Source organism: Parasteatoda tepidariorum, chromosome 6 (genome assembly GCF_043381705.1).
Source record: "Parasteatoda tepidariorum isolate YZ-2023 chromosome 6, CAS_Ptep_4.0, whole genome shotgun sequence".
In the NCBI taxonomy this organism is placed as follows: domain Eukaryota; kingdom Metazoa; phylum Arthropoda; class Arachnida; order Araneae; family Theridiidae; genus Parasteatoda; species Parasteatoda tepidariorum.
Genome location: NC_092209.1, coordinates 84,402,361 through 84,427,824, shown reverse-complemented (window position 1 = coordinate 84,427,824; position 25,464 = coordinate 84,402,361). Strand labels below are relative to the sequence as shown.

Below are 25,464 nucleotides of genomic sequence, written 5' to 3'. Positions count from 1 at the left end.
TAATTATATCTTAATCATTGCAATATTTTTTTACATTTGAGAAAGCTTTCATATTTTCTATTTTAATGGGGAGAGTTTTTATTTTTATATCACATGACACTGATGAGTCATCTATTTGAATCGAAATCGTTTCATATTTTGTTCTTGTTTCCCTTGTTTCTTTTTATTGCACTTTGTTTTGTAAATTTGACATAATCAAAGAAAGATGTCGTATTTTGTAGCTATTCCCCTGAAGAAAACTTCAGAAATTGATTTAGTTAAGCCTTTAAAGTATGTATTTTCTAGCTTTTGTGTCGCCGCTGATGAACCGATTAATTATGATGAAGCTTTAACGGAATTAAATAAGTTACGAATGAACTCAACCTGGAGAACGTTAGATAAGCATGAAAACTCGTTAGATGTGATGACAAGGTACTTGTCACTCTTCAATCTTCTTCTTTTTTTTCCTTGTTGATGATTAATTTTAATTTATTTCATTTTATGTTTGTTGTTGAATTTTCCCTCACTCTTATTTATGTTGATACATCTGTTTATTTAGGTACTATGACCAGCTAAATTTTTTGGATGCAAAATGCCCAAATGTTGAGTTTCAGGTAATTTTTGTTCATTTCAGTAAAAATTCTATTTGTTTTTCTTGTGGAACTTAATAATTATGCATAAATTAAAAAATAAATAAATAATTGTATCTAGAGAAATTTTTTTAGATCTGTTAATAATAACTAAATAAAGAGAAAAAATGAAATAAGTAAATAATTCCCGCTGTCGTTTGAATGATTATTTAGTTTAAGGCTCCATAATTTCATGACCAATGACAGTAGGGTCAGCATTGTGTGCAGGCCACCTTTGCATCCCAGTTTTATAATGTAGATTGATTTACAATTTAGACTTAAAGCTACATATTAGCTTATGTACTGTCATATGAAAAATTTGGACCGCTTTTGATCCAAAAAAGTTATAAGCAGTTCATAAATTATAATTAAGAGTTAAAGCTTTCTCTAACAAAAACTTTCAACAGATCTAACTGTCTACTTCTTACAAATTATTACTAACTCTTAGTTAGTCACATATACTTTATGCTTTTCTAAAAGAGGCTAGCTATAGACATCTTTACAACTGGTAGATATATAGCTGTAATAAATTAGGAATAATTCTTGGCAACTCAAGGACACTTTATTTTTTCTAAAATACACTAAAAAGAATTATATTTCCTCCCAGTTAAATAATAGCTGGAAAATAAATAAACTAAAACTAAGCACAAAGCTGAGATACCTGAATGGCGTTGAGTAATTAGGTTTGCACATATATGTAAGTTAGTGCTGGTGAAATATTATTTCTTCAGAAGGGAAGATTTCCATATTGGTATCTATGCCAATTTATTATTAAGTTTGGTAACTTCAGGGGAGTTGCCCTCAAGAAACTATAAAATAAAATAAAAATACAGAATCTAACTAACTCTCAACATTTAACTCATCCATCTCTAGGGAAACAACATAATTTTTGGTAGTTTAAAAACTGTTTGTCTTTGCGAAGATAGTAGGTAGGAACAGATACCAATGCAGAAATATCTCTTTTCCTCATAATAGCTAGGTCAGGAGTTAGAATACTTATGTTGATATGCGAATTAAAATTGCCTTTTTTCTCTCTGTGTAACACAAATGTTGGTTAGCTTCCATCACAAAGACGTTGAATGTGAGATTGATGCTATACTTGTATGCTGAATCGGATTTGAAGTCAAACATTGCCGAACATTGAATATGAATTTCTTGAAATACATTAACTTGTGACATTTGAAAAAGTAAGGTAAAAAGCCGTAATCTTTGTCGAATGAAGCATGTACAATGTTGTAATTCAGTTGCTTCACTTAGAAAAGCAAATTATTCTGTTGCTACTATTTTCACATCATGTTACAAATACATGTAACTATTATTGAATCATTTGATAAATGAAAATAAAAATAGATAAGATGATGACATAGATTGTTATTTTAGTCTGTGTTTATGTCATAAATCTTTGATCTGGGTTTCTTCATCATAATTTGAATTATAACAATTAATCCATAAGTTTTCACTTAATTTTATTTTTTTAAACTTTTAATACTTAATATATTGCTTTACTTATAGTAAAGGCATCACTAAACCTGTTTATTAAAACATAATTATAAAATTTCAATTTATATCAAGCTTTATTTGTATTTTTAAATTAGTTAACAAAAGTTTAAGTAACTTTGTGGTTAAATTTATTTTATTCATTAAATTTTTAAGTATATTTTTAAATATATAATACGAGTAGGAGACCTGTAGAAATGTCTATGGATTAGTAGAATCTTTAAGTGGCTAGTCCTTGGAACTGGTGACTAAATTTTTTTTTTGTTTCTATCTCTACGCATTATAGTTTTAACTTAAAGGGAATGGTCATAAAATTCTTTTAAAGTTTTAACATTAGTTTTTCTAAAATGTAAGCAACTGGATTATCCTGAAATACATTATGCCTTTTTTGTTTTTAAATTATTATTAAAGTTCATTTTAATTATTCTGTTGGTAATTTAGAGAACACCACATCTTATAAGGGTACATTTATAATCTATATTTTATTTTAAAGTTATTTATAGGCACTTTTTTCATCAGACATTAACTGCATTCTTCAGCCACTTCCTGTTATGATTTTGTATAGTTTTGTGTCATTAATCTTTGGTAATGACCTATCCCTGTAGTGATGAATTTTTAACTTTGCATTACCAATAATAAGTATTTATTGTATTAAAATTATTATTTGCAGATATTTTTAAATAACATTTGGCATTATTTTTTAAATGAAATTTCATGTAATTCTAGATACCCTTTAAATGGAAAGATGCTTTTGATAAGGGAAGTTTTTTCATGGGGTCAGCAAGTCTTAGTAAGTATTATAAGATTTTTTTTAATACTACACTCTTGATTATTAAGGTTAATTACAAAAGAGTTTAACAAAAGTAAAGCCAAAAATGCTCTTTTGATTATATTAGTTTATTGAGAAAGGTTCAAAATATTATATCAAGGTTCAAAATCTACGTTACAGTAATTTAGTCGTAACTAAAATTGAATAAAATGTATACCAAAATAAGTTTGAAATTTTTTTTTTTAGCTTCTTCAAAATGTTTTTCCATAGAATTAATAATATCATAAGCGAATTTATTGTATGATGTGTATTTCTTTTTCAAATAAAGACGCAATTTTAATAAAATTGCATAAAAACAGCTAACAGATTTTTTTTTCTGGAAAAAAAGCCCTATTACAGAAAGTGCTCCGAACTGTTATGTTCATTGTAGAACAATCATAGTTTTTACTGCAATTTACTATGTTTTTTAATTCATTGTATTGCAATTTATTTTTGTTTTTTAGTTTGTATAATATTGATTATGTTTATTTAATTTATATTTGGATAAAGTGATGGCTATTAAAAATCTATCTATTACTCTTGGGTAGATAGTTTCTCATATAGATACCTATTTCTAGTTCCTGTATAGATACCTATTTCTCTTGCTTATTTTCTTATCAGTTATCTGTGAAGTCTCAAGCTCTTGTGTCCAATCTCAGGACCTCAGCCGATCAAAGTATTTTCACAAGCTTTTTTCCTTTGAAGTCTCTAATCAGAGTATTCTTGCACTGTTTGCATACAGCCCTTAAAACTTTCTTCCAGAAGTACCAAGTTTTTTGTAGATAGTTTTTAATAAATGGTGTTTAGAATGGCGTAAAATCAGTAGCTGGAAAAGTAATACCTGTAGGGTGTATGCCAAGTTAAAATTGGCAGTTTTGACCTTTCTACACTGAACTGGGAGAGAATATTAAGCCACATAACAAAAGCCCAGACTTAATTCTGTTCTTTATTATACAACAACTTTAACAAACTTTGAAAAATTCGTTGACTTGGTAGGCAAACCAGAAATAGCTTTTGAAAATTTTTTTACATAACACTTTTAGAAAATGCCAAATTAGTCATTCTATCTGTTTTAAAAAAATTAATTATTTTATAATTTTTAGGGATAAAAAAGTTTTTATGAATTTAATTAAAGAGTGTGTAAATGATTTTTTTTAAAAATTTTATAATTGTTTTGCTTATTGTGCTATACTGTTGTCATGAAAAGTCTCAGACCTATACAATTTCTGAAGTTGACAGGGCTGTAGTTATTTAAATGAAAAATTCCTTTTCTGTCATTTTCTCCTCATTTGCAATTTAAATTTTTTATTTAAATCAATTGCTTAAGTCTTTTGTTTTGATATGCTTGCATTTGTAGTTGTAATCGTGGGCCATTTTGATGAACACTTTTGTGATTATATTGAACATTAGATATAATCCTGCTTATTGGGAAAAATGTTTAATTGGCCGATTAAGTGACTCTTCTTTTAATAAATCTATGTCCTGATTCTATTATAGATTATAATTATTTGCTAATTTCAAAATCTATACACTTTGAATTTCAAGTTCTATTGTATCTGTATCGTTGACAGATTATTTTATAATTAATTTTAATGGTGTGTATTGAGATGCATCTTTCTTTTCACAGCTTTGCCAACCATAGCTTATGAGAAGGCTTGCATTCTTTTTAATATTGGTGCCATGCAGAGCCAGGTAGCTTGCTGTCATATTTCAGATACAAAAAACGATGAAGGTTTGAAACTAGCTGCCAAGTATTTCCAAGTAATTATCTCTTATATTGATATTGTTTATTTGTTTTTGCCTTTAATTTTATGGAAATATTTTTCCCCTTAAAATTATCTGCCATAGATAAGAAATAATTACATATATTTATATTGTGCATGGAATAATAATTTTTTTAATTTATTTGAATTTTGTATAGTATTTCTAAAATATTGTAGTTGAGTCACTTTAGTTTGACAAAAATGTATTAAAAAGAAGGAAAAAAAATATTAAAAAGTTTTTTGGAGATGTATGTTTTGGATATAATACATGTCTAAACTCAATGCTTTTTATTAATTTTAGATGGCTAGTGGAACTTTCGCACATTTGAAAACTATAGCTTGTCCTCCTGCTATTCAAGAACCTACTCCTGATATGAGATCAGAAACTATTTCTGCTTTGCAAGCTTTAATGTTAGCTCAAGCTCAAGAAAGTTTCTTTTTTAAAGCTACTGCAGGTAAATTTCGTACGATTTAATATTAGCAATTTTAATTACCTTACATTAAAAGAACAATTCATGTAATAAATTCTAATCATTTTTATTTATTTATTTATGATACTTTTCATTTGATACTTTTCATTATTAAAATGCCATCTTTATATGTAAGCATAAATTTACTAATGTTTATTAGCATTTTTCCAAATTTTCAGGTATGGCAAAATAAAAACAAGCGAATGTAACCAGAGCTATTATTTTTTTTATAATCTTTAATTTTATAAAAATCAAGTTATTTTATAAATTTTATATTTTATTTAGATAATATGAAGGATGCTATCATTGCTAAAGTTGCATCTAGAGCAGAAGAGCTCTATTCTGATGCATTAAAGTTAATGGAGAAAGAGACTGTTCATCATCTATTTGAAAAAGTGAGTGACTTTTATAGACTGAGAGTTTATCTGGAACAATAAATCTTCTTATTTTTTCCTCCAAAAATTGTGACAAAATCTATTTATAATACAAACATGTAAGTTATTTTATATATAGGGTGAGCTGTTTAGTTATTTTTTTCTAAAATCGCATGTTATTTTGTGATAAACGGCTGTTCGATGCTCAAAATATTGACAAGAACATTTCAACAATTTGAAGTAAATACATTTGTGTCTGCTTAATATGGAAAACTACTCATAAACCTATTTTCATGATTAGTGCTGTGCATATTGTAGCAAGAAATTGGTTGTAATAAAGCAAGTTACTGTGTATTTTTCCTTTTCCTATAAAATGTGCAAAAGTAAGAATATTGCTGCTCTAATACGTTTATTTTATTTTATAGCCGTCATTGAACAGCCGACACTAATTTTGGGTTTATGACTACTAATGTTCAGTGTATAAAATATTATTGAAAAGATAATCTTGAAAATTACTTAATCTTGAATGTTGTATAACTTTTATGCAACAGTGTTGCTTATTGAAACAAAATACTTTTATTTTCAGGAATGCCTTTCAATGGTTGCTGGAAAGCAAGCTGGATTTCTTGCTCTTTCTGAATATTACCAGTCACTGGTTTGTAAGTCAAAGAAAGATGTTGGAGAAGAAATTGCTAGGCTTCAAGTTAGTTAACTTGTTCTAGCATATTATTTATATTAAGCTTAGAATTTATAATATGACTTAAAAATTATAACGTTGGAACTTAGAATTATATTCATTATTTTATTTATACACTTATTTTTCCACAATGATGATAAAAATTTATTCAATTTTTAATCAAATAATTGTCTAAAAATTAATTGAAATGATATGCTGACTGTATAAAAACTAAGATTGACTGTAACATAAGATGGACTCTTAAAATGAAAGTGAAAAAATGCAATAAATAAATGAAGAAAAAAAACCTAAAAGAAAATAAAGATAAAGCAAATCACATTACCCTCTCTTTTTTGTTATTAATTTCTACAGATTTTATTTTTAGCTACAGAAGATTATTAAAGAGAAATTTTTTGTTAAGGTGTGCTTATCTGTAAATATTTTTTTCTTCTGATTTTTAACCTCTCTCTTGTTATTATTTTAAACTTCCTCTTATCTCTGTTTATTTTAAAAAATTTTATGAAACAATATTTTTATCATAATTTATAAGTATTGAATTTTTTATGTAGCATTGTTTTCATGAGTTTAACTGAACTGTAAAAGCATCTCACTTGGTTGAAAGACAGATATTAAATTTGGAAATATGGCCTTTTTTCCCTTGTATTTGGCTTAAGCCCCTTATAAGGTTTTAAAAAGTGCCTATTTTTACTTTGGAAAGTATGTCGTTCACCTTTTTGTTCACTGTTTTTGTAAGAGTTTGTCATTCTCTTTTGCCATTAGAAGTTAAAAAAAAAAACTTTGAAAAGTATATTAGGAACCTTGTCTTATAAATAAAAATATGGTTCTGTGATTACGGAGAAGCAAAAGTTTAGGCCGACAGCTTTTTTAAAAATAAATACTTATAAAATAATGGTCTTTGAATAGATATTACAAATAAAACCATTTCTTGCTGAAGAATTAAACTTATTAAAAAACTTATGTTTAGCATTGTAGCATTTATTATTTGTTTTAATATTTTTATCAATAATAATTGATGTATTTATCTTTTGTTATATTTAAGCTTTCATGTTTTATTTTAGAGAGCCTTAGATCTTGTGAGGCAAGCAGAAGCAAAAGCTATTTTGACATCAGATTTCAAAGATTATATTCCCAAAATCACTCACAATTATGAAGAAGCTAAGAAAGATAACGACTTTATATATCACGCACGAATTCCAGATATCAAGTCCCTTCCTCCAATTGGGAAGGCTGCACTTGCTAAACCTATCCTTCCTGGAGATAAATTAAATCCAAGCTCTCAAGGTAACTAAATTGTGAAGATTAAAGCTCATCTTATAAAAATGAATAAAATAAATGTTGGTTTTCTTTAAGAGTGGAAACTTTTTTTTTCCTATCAGGGAATCCGATTAGTAAGAGTAAATATTTTGATTATCTGGTATTATTCTTAAATAGTATACTTAAGGGTAGAAGTGATCTGACTCTCTTTAATTTTAAGATTAAACTTATTATCAACTTTCTTCTTGAAATTTTGTAACTGTGAGAGGCAATTATATGATTGCAGTTTTTTCCCCCTACCTATTGCAGTTTTTCTTTCTTTCCATATGACTTCATTTTAGTTAGTGAATAGTTATAATTGAATACAAGATGGTTCTTCAACTGTTGTATTAATAAACATTACATTAATAAGCATTATTTTAATTCATGTATTAGTAAATTGTAGTTGGAATAGAATTTTATGTCACATGTAGTAAAACAAGGCTCTTTTTTTTTTCAGATTTGTTTAGTGCCTTGTTACCTATAGCAGTGCAACAAGCTATGTCAGCCTTTGATTTAAGAAAAATGGAAATAGTAAATAATGAAAAAACAAAACTCCAGAGTGAAACACAGATGTTAAATGGGTAATTGTGTTAAAGTGCTGTAGTCTAGTCATATATTTTTCTTTTATTCAACTTTTTTTGCATCAGATATTTTTTTACTAAATGAAACATTCTTGACATTTTTTTTATTAAATGAAACATTCTTGACATTTTTTTTATTAAATGAAACATTTATTGTAACAATCTGACCATATATTTTTTTTTTTGCATTCTCAATACCTGCAAGAACCTATCTTAAAGTCTAGGCTCTTGTTAATAGAACCAAAACTATAGCATGTCCATTTCTGTACTTTCATTTGTGTTTTACCTTTTTTCTCTGCTGTAGTCTACGTAGCACTAAGTAATCTATTCTTCTTGAATTAATTAGATACTGACAGAGTTGTTTTGGTATATTTTGATTTTAAGAAGCAGCAAATTTTATGAACTGCTTATCCTTCAAAAAATATTTAAACTTACAAAGTTTAACTTCAACCAGGCCATCCTGGCCTAGTTGTGGTGTTGAAGTTTTTGAGAGCAGGATTGCCAGCTCAGGCACTATCCATATCATCTAAAAAGGGTCAAAATTATGTAGCATTCCTAACATGGCCAATGAAAAATAAAACTTTACGAAGTGAGGCTTTGGTCATGGTGGGGTGGTATGATAGTTATATGCACTGAGACTGAAAAAAAATTTGCTACAACCAATTTCCAGTAAATAAATAAATAAAAAGTGATCTGCACACAATGAATAAGATAATTAGTACAGTAGAGCGCCGATTATTCGAACTGCTCGGGACCCAGCGTGGTTCGGATAATTGGAAAGTTGTTTAAAACCTAGTTTAAATGATTATTATTTATGCACCAACTTCCCTTCACACTTTTTCTGGGCTTAGGACTGGCAGTACTATCTAAAATAGCTCTGGCAAGTTTAAGACTTTTTTTTTTCTCTATTTTTAAATATATTTTTTTTAAAAATTTTTTTTCAACTTAAATCATTTTTATCATATTTCGGCTTTTTTATAATTTTTTTTGTCAATTACTGATTTTACCACATATTTCTTTATTTTCCATTGCAAAAGATATCCAGCAAAGACTTTTGTTTCAAAGGACATGCTCTTTTTTGTGCAGCCATATCCCTTATTATTTTTAAATAAATCAACTAAATTGGATCAACATCATTTTGATGTTCTAGGCAATTCATTGCAATATCTAATGAATTGCAATATCTAATGAATTGCATTCTTCTATGAGAAGGTCCACTATCTTGAACTTGATCACGTACTTCTTCCTCTTAATCTGAGGAGTTCCGATTTTCATTCAAAATTTCAGAAACAATTTCATGATCATTTAAAATTTGAAATCCTGAGTCGTTTTCAGTGTCTCGACACCAGTCTTCTATTTCTTCTGTTGTATAACCTGGCATATTTTCACCCGAAAGATCTACCGATTCACAAACCGCAGTTTCGTTTGTTTTTCTGATAAGAATTTTATTCCAAGATTTAAGATTCCAAGCACTGTAATCACTAATTATTAACAATGAGTGACAACTACTCATCTCCCAATTGTAGAATTTCAGCACTTATCTATTCATAAACACATTCCGCTTTCCAACAATTGTAGATTGTCAAAATGAAGCTCCCGTTCTTTGATGATAATTTTCAGTTGAAGAGGGCTCTAAAGGGGTATGTAGGTTTAAGGGGTATGTAGGTTTAACTGTATAACAATACATGTATGTATGGCTACTATAAGTAAACTGCTGAAAAAGGTTGTAAATGAAATATGGTCTTCAGATGTATTCTATTCCTTTAAATTTAGAAAAATTGTCGATAAGTTAAAAAAAATTCTAAACTTAAAAAAGAGAAGGAAAAAAAAGCGAATTCGGAGATAGTTTGGATAATTGGACATTCGGATAATCGGCGCTCTACTGTATTTTCTTATTTCTAAGATAATTGGGGAAAACATATATATTGTATTAACTCTTAATTTAATGATTAGATCATTATTTTCTTATTTTTAAAAATTCCCGTGTTCGCATAATACTATGTATTCTAAGATCATTGAAATATTTTTAGAATATTAGCGTCATTGAATTTGCCTGCTGCATTAGAAGATACATCTGGTAATCTTCTTCCTCAGTCATTGAGGGAGAAGGCTCAATTAGTTCAACAGAAGGGCGGAATTGATGCTCTGCAAAGACTTCTGAATGAACTCCCCGATCTCCTCCAACGCAACAATGAAATTCTACGAGAAGTAAGTACTTTTCTTACTTTAATTTCTTCAAATGCTGTGTACTCTCAGTTTGACATACCGCATGTTAATGAGTGAACCAGATCCTGAGGTGATGTGAAAAATTTGAAATTACTAGAAATTTAAGGTAGAGTTTATTTGAGGATTAGTATAATTCTGTAACTTAAGTTCGTTGTTTAAACTAATTTTAATGCATGTTTAAATATAATGTTACTAGTTATCAAATATTGTAATAATGTGACTTAAATGAAGAAATTGCCTTAATATTCTTATTCTTAAAAATAAAAACAGTAGAATCCTGATTGTCTGACACTAGACCATACGACACTGAGGTTATCTGATACCCTTTGTCCACATGACTTAAAAGCATTTTGATACATCATTTATTGTTAATACATCTGATGTTTCCAATTACTGTTTAACTTCATATTCTTTTAAGTTTACTTTAATATGGTTATTGTGGTGAATATCAGAAATATTTGTTATAGATCCAAAATTCAATGTTTAGCTGTCAGTGGCCTGTAACCCTAGTGTGAAGAGTATGTGGCAGTATTATTCTTGTGTACTTTTTATTACATTTACAAAAGAATTATTATTATCAACAATTGGTGATCATTATTAATAATAACCAAATTAACCAACATAATAATCTGACAGGAATGTGTGGGATATCGCCTGGTATTTCCTAAACTGATTTGATGATGCTTTTCCTAATCTACCCTAAAGAGATTTTATTAATATCAAGTAAACTGGCATAAAATCTGAAATAATTGGAGAATGTTGAAATTAACCACATTTTGGACTTGCACGGCACCACATATGCAAAATTGTTTGCATCTTCCTATATACAGCAGTGAAACAGATAATTTATTCTAAGTTGTCTTTTATCTGTAAGCATTTTAAAATCAAAATTGAGAAGTCCAAATGCTCTAATCAACTTCATTTTTTAGGGAATTTTTTGTTCTTTGAGTTACTAAATTTCTTTCTTCTTACTTGAATCTTTAAGTAAAAAGTATAAAAAAATGCTAGAGCTTCCTTCTACCATCTCCCTCTCTCTCATCCCTCCACATTGACGACTACGGAAACTCAAACATTCAACTATCTCAATCTTTAGCAGATGTCAGCTTTTTACTATTATGCCGCATTCCACAGCTCATATCAATTCACTAGGGTCTATAAGGTCAATGTCTCAATTACATTGGAATGAGGCTTGTGAAAAGCTCATGCATGACCAGGTTACTACTCCACAGGGAAAACCTGGAAAATACAGGGAATTTAAAAGTCATCTAAATTAACAGGGAATTTTGAGTTTTTCATTACAAACTGGGAAAATACAGTGAATTTTGTTTCTTATTTTCGTCTGTTAAAAAATAGTGACTACTCAAAGTGCGATCTATCGGATGTTTAAAAATGATATTTCAGCTATAATAAACTATTTCATTTACTAGAGCATTATTTGTTTCAAGTATGTTCAGCTGTACCTTTTTTCTCTAAGTTTTTCCAGCTATTAAAATTAATATAGTTAGACCAATATAGCTCACACAAGAGCAGAGTGATTGTGTGGTTCCTCTTAATATATTGTGTATAATATGTTAAGGGAAAACACATGGAATTCTTTTTCCAGATCAGAGTAGCAATCCTGCTATAGTCAGACTTCTCGTTCAGGGCAGGCAGAGTGTGTGACAGCTACTATATAAAGCTTCTTAACTCACCCTGGTAGTGGTGTACACCCTTTACTCTGATCCTTGGTTCGAATGTCATTCTCCCTCATTCTCAGTTTTCCATGGTATCACATCGCTAAGCTATTGTTGTACATCCTATGAGAAGGGTGAATTGTGTCTACCACTACAAAAATACAATGCCGATTCACTGGTATATAAGACATGTTAACTCAATTCTATGTTGTGGTACCTTTTCATAAATGAAGGTTGACATTGTCGATAACAACTCTCACCACATTGGTGACAATCCGGCATGATGTGAACATGCATACCTTGACAGAAATTCCCACTTTGATCGGAACACGCTTATCTGACAGTAATGCCCACTTCTATCTGAACTTGCCTACTTCGATGGATGGTCCACATTGAACAGTTGACTTGCTACTTGTGACTGCATCATTATCCACCTCCTCATGCTGTTGCTACTCAGTCTCGATCACACTCAACGTACCACATATACACTCGGCTGCTAAAGGCAACACAGGAGCGACCAGGACTGTGAACTTAAAACAGCTCTCAAAAGTCAGGTGATCTAATACAGCTCTCCCGGCTTTTCACAAAACAGCAATAAATCAACTAGTGGATACCACTAGTTGATTCAAAGCTAGTGGATACCACTAATGTCATTCATCGAATTCTATCACATCTATAATTCTGGTGGGGGAGTACTGTAGTGTGTCTACCATTACAAAAATACAATGTCAATTCACTAGTATATCAGACATGTTAACCCTGTTCTATGTTGGGGTACTTTTTCATAGATGAAGGTTGACATTGTCGATAACAACTCTCTCCACAAAGGGAATAATGGAAGTTTTCGTCTTTTTTATTTCAATTTTTCTGATGAACGATCTCATACTGTATGATTTTTATGTAATTTCTTCTAACTTATGCTTGTAATTATTCCATAACTTTTCTCCTTCATCCTTTTAGTGTCAAAGTTCTTTAAATGATGAAGAAGAATCAGATAATGAGTTGAGATCAAAATTTGGAAATCAATGGCTGCGCACAACATCGACAAAACTGAATCAACCGTTAAAGGACAATATACAAAAGTATTCTCAAATAATCAGCACAGCTGTTGCAGCTGATGGAATTGTCAAAGAGAAATTTGAGAAACACAGGGACAAGATAGCTCTTCTGTGCTTACCTGAGGTAAGTGGAAGAAAATATTTAAAACCATAGCTGCCAACTTTACTGGATTTTTCTAATTTCTCCTGGTCTACTGGCTTTAATAAAAATTTTGGTTTTTGTATATTTTAAAAGATTTCCTAAAACTGAGTAAATTTCTTAAAAAAATCCCTATTAAAATAGAATTTTTACACATTTTATTGCTTGCTTGAATATTTAAATAAATATTACTAATACATATCGACGCAAGCCTCATTTATAGTAATCAGTTTGAAGCTTTTTTTAAATTATTATTTCTAACATTTTCTGTTTATTTTTATTCAGAGTTCTCTTTCTAAATTAATAAACTTTTTTTTTCAACTGTTGATAATAAATTACTTGTTTATTAGTATTCAAAATTAGGAGTTAACATAATAAAAAAACATTTAAAATTAATTGTTTACTGTAATAAAATTTTTGTATTTTGATTACAAAAAAAATTCCTATATGTAAAATAATTAGCGTATTACGCAACAGTTATTAAGAAATTTATATTTTGTAAAATCTGCTGAATTTTTTCCTATCCTTGTTGGCAGCAATGTAAAACATTTTTTTTCTTATCTAGAGATGTGATCTGTTTCATGCTTGTTTTCAACAAAGTTTGAAATTACAGAAAAACTTTTATATTTTCTATAAAAATTATTAAACTGACTAAATTATTATAATAATTTTAAGAAAAGGATTTTATTAAATTTCATTGAATTAGTTTCATTATTGTAAAATATTTTATTCAGGTTAAGCTGTTTGTACTTTTATAAAATATACAAGCATATTTTATAAATGTAATAACGCTTAGAGAATATAATAGTTCAATTCAGTATTTATTGAAAATATTTAACTGTATTATGCTTTAAAAGTTCCTGAAAATATTGTATTCAAGTTTAAACAATGTACAATTTTTATGTTCAAATATCTTATTTATTCAAGTACAATATGTTTGATCCAATCGGTTAGTATTTCTAAAACTTTTAATTAAAATTTAGTAAATATAATAATTTTACTGTTTTTTAGATATTATTAATGTATGACAGACATTAATTTAAAAGATTAATAGGTGGCTTTTAAAGTTTAATGCATAATTTAACATTTAATATAAAAAATTATTTTTATTGCATTTCTTAATTATTAATGATGCATATATTCGTGTGTACAATTCATATACTCTCTGGTAGGCATTTAACAAGAAATTTTTTTATTTGCTGTGTCTTAATTTTACAGTACAGCATTATTAGTGAATTCCGGCAAATATTTAATAAAAAATTAGCAAGGGGAAAATGTTAGATTGATTCTTTGAATGTAGGAATCTTATAAATTAATCAATTTATGAATACAAAAGAAATGAAAACTGTTTTAAAAATATGATAAATTAGAAAAATTTAATCCGGTGTATACTCCTTGGTGAAATTGCAGTTTTACCAGGCTATTAATTTTCTGCTCCCATCTAATTGCGGAACATCGTTATCTGTTGTAAAAACGATTAATTTTGGGATAGCACAGGTTAGTTACTTTTTTACAATTTAGGTGAAGATAAATATGTAAGGTATTGATTCAATTTCATTTACAGGATCAGATGATATCCGGTATACCAGCTGGTAGCCCAGTTGCATCCTGCCAATCTGTCGAACGGTTAAAGAGCTTAATGCGTGAAGTTGAGAGGTTAAAAGGGGAGAGAGAAGAAATTCTTCAAGAATTTGATAGTGCTGCCACAGACATGAGTAATTGTCAAGTTAATTTTACTCTTAATATTTATTTTGTATACTATGTGAGCATAAGCATTTTATAATACTATAATCTTAATAAATGTTGTGATCAGGATAATTATTTGAATAGTTCTGATTTGTCACTTTTTTTTTTAAAGTTTCATACATTTTTAAAATGATAGCACTGCTAGAATTTTTTACCAGAACATTAAAACATTTAATGTTTTTATTTATAAACAATGATGTGCCACACTTTGTATGTTTCTATGATTCTTTAAAAGATAAAATAGTGAAAACATCTTGTTACTTTTAAACAATTTCTACTGAAAGTAATTATGTAAAACATTCAATAATTATAATTATCACAATAATGAAACATACATCAGGAGTAGAAATGAAAAAATTTAATCACTGGTTCAAACTACCTGAAATTAAAATATGTTACAAAGCTGTGTATGAAAAATCACACAGATTATGTATAATGGCACAGTAATGGTGAAATTTTGTGACAAAAACAACAACTAAAACATGAAATAAGACAACAACAAAAAATTATACCATCCTTTTACTTTGGCTGCTGGTTTGAGGGACTACTGATAGTTAGTTTATGACAATCGCAATCAAATTTTAGTGATCTTTGTCAAATGGACAACCATTTATTTTAAGCCCTGTATTACTTACCAGTGTAACACCCTGCTTAGGTTTGAAGTTTTCTAAAATGACTTTTAAATGATAGTAACTAAAAAAAGAAATTATCCATTACTTTCATTGTAAAGTTACTTTCTAAATTTTAGTTTTTGTAAATTCTTTTTGTTTTTTTCTTATTTTAAAAATTAGTACTTAAAAGTGAGTGGCTTTTAGCTTATTTAGATTAATGTTTAGTATCAACATCATTCCATTAATAAAAATTAATTGTTGCAGATTATATTCTTAAAGATTTAATTGTTTTATAGAAGCCAAATTTCTTGTTGCATTGAATGATGGAAGTGTAAATGAAGCAGCACTTTCTGTTGAAACGTTGGGTGAAATTTATGGTCCCATTCAAAAACGTGCCAGGGAAAATATTGAAAAACAAGAACGGATGGTGCGGGATATACAGGTATGTTTTATATTTACTATTATAACTATAAGTTGCTGCCGTGCTATTATAGGCCTTACATATCTCCTTCATTTTTATATTTCATTCATTTCTGAAATCTATGTTCATTTTTTAATTCTTATTTCTTTTCTTAATAAATATGATGGCTAATAGTTTATTTTGATGCAAGTGTGCAACTAATTATTATTTAATATCAGGACAGCCATATGTCAAAAATCTTGTATCATTTACACATTAACATATTAGGTTATTATTAAAATGTCTAGTTATTATCAAAATGTTATGTTAATTACTATTATTATTTTGTGCTTTTTTTCACTTTCCAGTCTTTTCTTGTTTCACCAAATATTTAAATTACTAAAAAAATTGTGTTAAAAATTGTAGTGATTGGCTGGACTTTTGGTGAAATTCTTTTTTGATAAAATGTCAAAAATGTAGCTTTACTCGTATTCTAAAGGATGTGTTAATAATCACTTTTTAATTAGTTTTTGATAGTGGAAGGGTGGCTCTTTACTCCTGTATTATTACTTACCTATTAGTATTTTCTAAAATTATGTAAATGGATTTTTAAAAATATTTTAGTTTTTAAAATATGCCTATTGTCAACACGGGCTACTTTTAGCTAATTTTCGTACTTTCACTTCAGGGTTGGCAGGTTTTTGGCATGTGACAGTTTTTGACGGTTTAAACCATCACGTCAAAAACCTCACTGTCAAAAATTTCGGAAATGTCAAAAACCGATATTCATATGTGAAATTTAATTAATACATAAAATTTATATATTTTTTATAAATGATAGTGTTTCTAAATATGTTCTAGAAAAATATAAATTTAAAATTTTGAAGAAACACTTATATTTTGAATAGTAACCAAAATCTTGTACTTTTGAAAACTCACATCTTTTGTAATATTATGTATTCATTTTCATGTGTTATTGAAAATCTGCAGTGATATTATTAAGAAATTTATTTATAACCAAATTTAGTGTATAGTATAGATTATACTAAAAATTAGACATTTTTAAAGATAAACATTAGCAGTTTTGTACATTAGACATCTTTTAAAGAAAAATCTTTTTAATATTCTTTTAAATCTTCTTAATAATCTTTTTAACATAAGACAATACAAATTTAAGTGCTTTCTGTTAAATACACAGAGTAGTTAGTGTCGATTTACAGTATATTCAGCCTATTCATTTACTATGCTGAAAATTTAGTTTATCCAAATACTTGTGAATTTCATTTTGCTGAATACTATATAGATTTGTTGAATATCTAAATATTCAGCTGTTGAATAATTACTTCTTGCTTTCAAGATATGCATTATTTGTATTCTTAATACAAGTGGAGAAAAAAAAATTAAGAGATAAAAATTGTTTTAAAATGATAAGTGTAATAATTATAAATAAATATAATAAACAATATGAATTATATTTATCATTATTCATAAATATAACTACTTTTAAATTCAAATTAACATACTGGATAATAAAGATATTCGGTATAACATTAAAAAAAATTTTTTATACACTTGTATCTTGTATCAAGTTTGTATTTATACAACATAACTTGTAAGTTCCTTATAAATATTAGTTATATGTTCCTTATATGTCAAAAATGCATAGTAATAAACTTTTAATTTTCTTAAGTATCAAAAAGAAAAAAAAAATTTTTTAAAATAAATATTTAAACAATTTTTGTGCAAAATTTTTCTGCACATGCATTTGAATATAAATTTCTGAGATTTTAAATCTGTTATTTTACCTTAATTTTAATTAAAAAATATTTTAAAACCTGCTGATTACCTATAGTGTAATTAAATTTCAATATTCAACAACATCACAACTGTTGTTAGTTTTGAAGTTTATATATTTTCTTGGCAAACTTCAGTTTTTGACGGTTTAAACCAGTATTATACCCTTGTCATGTCAAAAACCACTTTTTGACGTCAAAAACCCAACCCTGTTTCACTTACATGTTCATTAATAAAAAATATATTATATGCACTTTATGTGTCCAAACTGAGTTTAGCTAATTAACAAAGTATAGGGATGCAAACTGCAGAATTAAAAAAAATAATTCCCCTTATATATATTTTTTTCTATTTTGAAAATTTTGGTTTAAAATAAGAGCTAAGTACAGAGCTTCTACATAGCACTAATTTAGTTTAATAGAAATTGAACACAATTCACATACTAGATTGATTTAACCCCTTGCACAAGAGTCTGCTAATGAAATGACACTGTAAAGTAGAAAAAAGAAAAGGTTATTTTACGTATTTAAACATAAAATTAAAAAAAATTATACTTGAAAAAAGAAACTTAATTCACGTTTTTATGACTTTTGAATGCTTACCTTTTGCTTTGAACTTGTAATAATCAATCTCAGCGTCATGGAAGTGTCTTTGTTTCATTAGTTTGGAAGGGTTGATTTTTTTCGTTATGTCAGCCCACTTAAAAAAAAAGAAGCTTTCTATTGGACGTAATTTATTGGTTTATAAGAACATTAAAATGCTCTGTCAAAACAAAAACAAAAAAGGAAAAATAATAATCACACATTAATATCAAATTACTGAAGGTAATATTTTATAACTTATCTTATTATCACATAACTGGATCCATCCACAGGGGTAAGTTTGGAGATAAACATTTTAATCATTAAAATAAAGTTTTGCAAAAACTCCAGTGTTGCCGATGGCAAAATCTTTAAGCTACACAATAAATGAGAAATATCTTCTAATAGGGTACAAACTATTTAGTAAGCCCAAAAAATACCCATGTGTCTTGTTTGTTTAGTACAAAATTGACAAAGTTTATTTTAGTTTGACCATAAGTCCCTGGTTGAAAATATTTGAAGTATTTCAAAATTATATTGTCCCTCAGTGCACTGATCGTTATGACACGGTCTCCAGTAGAACACCAAAGTCAAGTATCACTGGCTGTGATCAGTGTCCTGGTCTGTAAACACTTGGATCAGTCTACAAACGGACCAAGAATGTGCTGTATTCGTCCTCGTTAAACTGTTCTACCTTAAGTGCCTTACTACCTTAAGCATGTAATAAACTGTATTGTTACAAAGAAATTAGTAAAAATTAGACTTATGTTATAAAATTGTAATTATAATTTTTTATTTTAATTAGAATGCAAACAATGAATTTTCTAAAGAAAAAAATACCAGTGGTTCTGCTCAGAAAAGAGAAACTATAATGTGTGAGCTTGCTGCAGCACATGATGCCTTCATTGAATTATTAGGAAATCTTGAAGAGGGATCAAAGGTAAGTTTAAGTAAAATAACTGAAATAGCTGAAGTATATTGAACAATAGCTAGTTTTTTAAAGCAATATTTAGTTTTGTTCAAAAAAATTTCTATTTTCTGGAGTCTTAATTTAAAAAAAAAAAAGTTTTTTAATAAATATTTTCTTAAAGGCTTGCTCCCTTTTTTGCAGAATAACAAAACTCATTGGATTTGAGAATTTATTTAATTCCCGCCCTGGAAGAGTATTTTAAAAATGTTGCTGGTCACAGTTATCTGTGGTCATAATTACTCCAGTTGACCCTAATTGCTTTTTAAATTTAATTATTTTGTAAAATCTTCATAAAGCTTATACAATTACATAAAATCTGCATGATTTTTTTCTTTCTTCTTTTTTAACTTTGAGAGCTATGTATAGTTAGGAAATACAAAAATTTTAGTTTGTTTTTGCTATTTATATATTTTTTTCTTAAAAATATACTGTGGTACATTAAATAACATTTAACTTTAAAATAATTCATTGAGTGAAAAACTAATACAAATATTAGTATTTGTTTGTGTTATAATTTATTTTGAGTTATTTATTACCTGCTAATTGTGCAAAAAAAATTTTTTTTTCATCACACTTGCAGAAGTTTTGGCAGTTCTGGATAAGAGACTTACACTGCTGGGCATAAAGCAATACATTTATTGTACTAATCACCTAACATGATTAGGCAATCAGTATAGTTAATCACCTAGAGCCGCGATGGCTCAGGGGATAGAGCGTTTGCCTTCCAATAAGATGAAGCAGGCTCGAAAACCAGCAGTGGCTGGTCAAAACCAATTCCGCATCCTTCTCGCACCGATCACAGTGATAACTTAAAATATCCTTAGTGGTAGACGGATCATGGGTTAGTCTCCCCTTGCCATCAGGCTAACCGCGGGAGGTTTTCCTCTCCATGTAATGCAAATGCATGATAATTACATCAAAAAGTCCTCCACGAAGGCAAATTTCTCCCAATGCTTGATTCAGGAGTTCCCCTATCTGGATTGAGTTCAAAATTACAAGGCTACGGAGTTCAACATTAGTAGTCGTAAACCCAAAAATTAGGTCGGCTATTCAACGATAGTTATAAAATAAAATTAGTCACCTAAACATGCTTAGATGATCAGAACCTACAACTAACCTCCTAAATATATTTAGGTAATCAGTAATCATGTTGCCATTCTTTAAAAACTCTAATTGTTACTAAAATACTCAATAAAGATCCTCTGTAATATGTTCTCAATGATGTCTGTAAATTCTGTTTATTTTTGTCCTTATAATCTTTGAATAAAACAGAACCATGTGAATAAAGCACAAATAATGGTCCAAAATGGACATACTATTGTTTTGCTTTCTCAGTGTCAAAATCCAAATTTTTGTTCCTTTGTTTGTGTGTTATTCACATTTTCCTTTTTATTCGCATTAGACACAAAGTGTACTTTATATCTTTAATTGAATAAAGTCTTTGTTTTTAAATTTTATGAATGTATTTTCTTGCAGTTTTATAACAATTTAACTGAAGTGCTAGTTACATTTCAAAACAAAATCAATGATTTCTGCTTTGCACGTAAAACAGAGAAGGAAGAGCTATGCAAAGACCTTCAAAAAAATATTGTGACTCAAGCTAATCAACCTACACCTTTAGCTCCTCCTCACCATACAGGTATAAATTTTCCTTCCTAACTTTCCTAATTTACTAGTTTTCATAATTTAAATTATTTTACCATCCCTTATACCCACCTTTTTTAGACAAAAATATATCGCTAAACAGTTGAAATATCATTAACTTAGCTTGGATCAAAATTTGCCTCATAAAACACTCCCATTATTGCTAAACGAATGGAGAAACTGTTGACCTCACCTGTACATAATACACATATGTGCATCGAATATGACAATATCATGAATATTTTACAAGGCTATATTCAGGGCCCGCACTAAGGATTTAAAATTATTAACCAAATATCAAAAGTTTTTTCCAGTTTTCAAAAGTATTCGCCAAATGCAAATCTTAAAAAATTTTAAACGATTCATTTTCCCCCCATAGAAAACTGTTTTACGGTAGTTTGTTTCAAACTTATATTATTCGAACTCAATTCTAATTGGTTATGCGGCGCATCTACTGAAAATTACTGTAATTGAATAAAAAATACTGATTTGTTTAGAAAAATTCATTTTGACGTAATTTTAAGGATTGAGTTAAATGTATATTTATCTTTCCAGTGGAAATAAATCTTTTGCCAAACCGCAATTTTATTCTCGAAATTTACAATTTTATTGCATATGGCGAGATGGCGAGCACGAACCCTAACAAAATCATTTTTACTGCCACTTAGTTATCTAGTTTAATTAGTCCTAGGTAAAATAAACATGAATGTTGTTATAAATATTTATTTAAATTTATTAAATAACCACTGTTTGCCATATAATCTAACTTAACCTTAATTCTTTAAACTTTTAATTACTCTTGAGATAGTACAACTGTTTCAAGTGTAATGAGCCCCAATGATTTAGATATGAGCTGTTGTTTTTCAGGAAGGGGTTCTATCCTTTGTGGTAAATTGAAGCCCACCCAACTTCAAGCCTATCAGCACTAGTTTGTCTAGTGATAAAGAGGTGACTTGTGCACATTACCACCAGCATACCCTTCGTTTAAAAATTGCCGAGCCTGAACCTCTATGACCCACTTGGTTGACAGCTGGGTGTTGCCCGAGTACTTAATTATTTACTAATCAACTCTGGTTAAAAAAAATTTTAAAAAAACGTGTAATATTAGCCTATACTAAATTTTGTTTTCATATTACTATAAGTGATACAATACATGAAACCATGGTGGTTTTGTATTTTTATCAATTGTTTCATTGTTTTCTTCAGCTCCACCAAAGCCAACAAGACCACCACCTCCAAAAACCAATGAAAATAGTGGACCACAGGCACAGCAGAATTACGGTTATCCCCCTTCTGATGGAGCATCACAAATGCCTCAGCAGCACATTCCGCCTTATCCAGCTTATCCTTATCCTACATATCCTTATCCATCTGCTCCAAATGCTTATAATCCATATGGCCAGCTTATGATGCCTCCATTTCCACCTGGTGAGTTTGTTATTATTGAGAAATAATGTATTAACCTTTGTAAGTCATGGTTTTATAAACTTTAGATTTAGATAATACGCTGTAAATACAGTAGTAACCTTATATGACAAGGGTCTTGGAATTGTGAAATGTTTGTTAAGTCGGAGTAATATTACTTGTCAAAACGTACAATATAGGGCTGTTAAGCTATGGACATGTCGCGTTTGCTCTTGCTATAATCTTTAATATATATGAGCAGCACACAGGACAAACAATTAGTCATCCTTAGAGAAATCATGAAAAACGTAATTTAATAACTTGTAACACCACCTCTGGTTTTGATAACCGCTTGGATTTGGTTAGGAAGTGAGTCCATGAGGTTTTGCAGGTACGTCAAATCATGTTAAATACATTTGCTGAAGATTTGATCACGCAAATCCACCAAATTGTGAGGATGCTGATTTCGGAGTTTTATCCGTTGTTCCAACATATCCCAGAAATTTTCAATGAGGTTCAAGTCAGAGGATTTTGCAGGCCAGTCGAGATGTAGTTGAGTGTTCATAAAATCATATTCACATATTCTTCCAGCCCGATGAGCTTTGCTGTTGTCATCTTGAAAAATAAGGGTCAACAGGATATTCTTCATGAAAATGTTGACTGAAAGACAACACCTGATCATCTAGAATATTCAAATAAACATATTGGTTCATGCTGGTGATCACATCAGTGATGGGGGCTCAATCCAAAATAAGAAAAACACCCCCCAAAACATGATGGACCCACCTCCGGCTTGAACCTGACCTTGCTAAAGTCAGGATGAAATGCTTTATCTGGTCTTCGGTGCACTATACAATGTGCTTCATTTGAATAAAGGCAAAAACGTGATTTGTCGGACCATATTACTTCCGCCAGTCAGCAGCTGTCCACTTTCCGTAATTTCTAGCCCACTGAAGTTGCACAGCTTTATGTTCCTGTGTTAGCAATGGCCTCTTATGAGCCGTTCGACTCCAAATGTCCATTGCATGCAGCTCCCATCGCAATGTTCAATCAATAACAGGTTAGGATGGACCTACATTCACTAACAGAAGCAATTTGTCTTGGGTTTAGAAGCGATTTTGATTGACAAGTCCTGAAACATGTCTCCAGTCCCTTTCATGCAGAATCTCTTTCCGGCCACAATCTTGACGTCATTCTTCGTGGCCACCACTCCAAGTAGACTCATTGAACAGTCTGTATCCAAACACCAACAAATCCAGCGACTTTATTCACCGTATAACCATGTGCACGGCCAAACACAATTGCCCCTTTTTGTCACATCCTTACACTTACCCATATTTACACATAATTTCCGCTTAAAACAAAAATATCTCACTGATGCCTACTTGCCTTTGATCACATTGATTTGGAGCACGTCACTTGGCAACTGCGTCATCTAATGAAACCTGATGATTCATCGGTGCTTGCACAATGGGGTGACTAATTTTTTGTCCGGTGAGCTTATATCTATATATATATATAAATTAAAGTTAAAAATATAGCGAAAACATGGAAAATAATAATAAGATTAATATAAAGAGAAGAAGAAAAATTATTAAACTAAAGTAAATGTAATGTAGATTATTCTATTTTATTAATTTTTCTTCTTCTCTTTTCATTAATCTTTATTATTTTCCATGTTTTCTCGATATTTTTAACTTATTTTATGAGTTCTATATGCTTGCAACTCATGCACAGTAAATAAAACTTATTAACTTTCTTCATTTTTTTTTTCTCTTTATTGTGCTATATATAATATATATATATATAATATATTTTACCTATAAGATTGAGGCATTACTTAAAAATAAATGTTACAAATTTAATTGCAAAAATCAGAGAAACTCAATAAAATTAAAATAGAAAAATCAAGGAGTCTTTTCCTGAGTGTTTATGGTGACCCTAAATTGTTTGCTTTTGCAAATTATATAATCTTTCACATTCCTCATTAATGATACCCCTGTGTATTTAATTACTCTCCATGCAAATAATAATATTTATATTGTTTCTTTTACAGCTCCTGGTTATCAAGGACCACCCACTCAATTGCCCGCTTATCCTGGATATGCACCTCCAAATCAAAATTACCCTTATCCCCAACAACAGTATAGACCGTATCCCCAATGAGTTGCTTTTTATTAACAGCAAGACTATCAGTGATATATGCAGTAACATTCGACTCACATTTCAAATTGTTAGTGATTTCTTGTTGCGTCTTAGTTTTTTTTTATTTTGTGCGCTTCTTTTTTTTTGTAGATTGTTAAATATATTCCACTTATATTGATCAAGCTCGATTACATTTTGTTTATTTATATTTATATACATATTTTTTAAGAAATAAGTAAATATATGGCGAGATGTCTTGGAAAAATTGTTTCAAATGTTTTGCCATTCCATGCTTGATAAGGAATTTTGTTTTAGAATTGATTAAAAAGCAAAATAATACGCTATTAATTATAATAAAGTTATAGTAAATCATTATTTATACTCTTTCAACCATTTCTGTACCTTCTGCATTGTTACCTTTGCAATTGTATAATATGTAAATTTAATAAAGAAAATATTAAAAAAATTGTTAATGGGAAAATAAAAATAATATTTATTTCCTTTATGACTTTTGTTTGTATTATTTAGACTTTAATCAAATTGAAATTGTTATTATTTCTTCTCCTTACTTTGGTCAACGAATATTGAAATTTAAGTCAGGGTCATTTTTAAAAAAAACTTATTAATGACAATACCAGTACTAATACCCTAAGGATATATATAATTCTAAACATAATCAGATTTTTCAACAAAAAATAAGCACTTAAAAAATATTTTAATCCCTTTCCAAAATTTTTTTTTTTCTTCTTCTATTATTTAAAGTTCTTAATATATAAACATAAAATCAATAAAATTCAAAAGCTTTATATAATCATGTTAAAATAACTAGTTTCTGATAAGTATTGCAGAGAAAATTATGAAAATCATGTAATTTAGAACGATAATCGATATGGCAAAGAAAAAGTTTCTTTTTAAAAGAGAAAATTAAGCACTTTTAACAAACCTCGAATATAAAAAACCTTTAAGAGCTTTTAAAAAA

The 25,464-nt window shown here is 28.9% G+C and overlaps 1 protein-coding gene across 1 annotated transcript; it reads left to right on the top strand.

Annotated features, from left to right (window-relative positions):
- The first annotated feature begins 31 nt into the window (after positions 1 to 31).
- On the top strand, positions 32 to 24,990 carry LOC107455435 (programmed cell death 6-interacting protein-like protein AliX). Its single transcript, XM_016072998.4, has 17 exons — positions 32 to 411; positions 539 to 593; positions 2,832 to 2,895; positions 4,541 to 4,674; positions 4,978 to 5,131; positions 5,432 to 5,541; positions 6,107 to 6,223; positions 7,276 to 7,498; positions 7,971 to 8,094; positions 10,125 to 10,302; positions 12,954 to 13,175; positions 14,755 to 14,905; positions 15,844 to 15,989; positions 19,128 to 19,262; positions 20,769 to 20,931; positions 22,143 to 22,364; positions 24,397 to 24,990. The coding sequence occupies exons 1-17, from the start codon at positions 206 to 208 to the stop codon at positions 24,504 to 24,506; spliced, it is 2,514 nt and encodes an 837-aa protein (XP_015928484.1). The 5' UTR covers positions 32 to 205; the 3' UTR covers positions 24,507 to 24,990.
- Positions 24,991 to 25,464: the final 474 nt, after the last annotated feature.

Bases quoted from the DNA above. Each gene is read 5' to 3' on its own strand.
- LOC107455435 (XM_016072998.4), top strand. From the start codon at position 206: ATGTCGTATTTTGTAGCTATTCCCCTGAAGAAAACTTCAGAAATTGAT. The intron at 2,896-4,540 runs GTAAGTATTATA...TTCTTTTCACAG, and splicing joins CATGGGGTCAGCAAGTCTTA to CTTTGCCAACCATAGCTTAT. The intron at 4,675-4,977 runs GTAATTATCTCT...TATTAATTTTAG, and splicing joins TAGCTGCCAAGTATTTCCAA to ATGGCTAGTGGAACTTTCGC.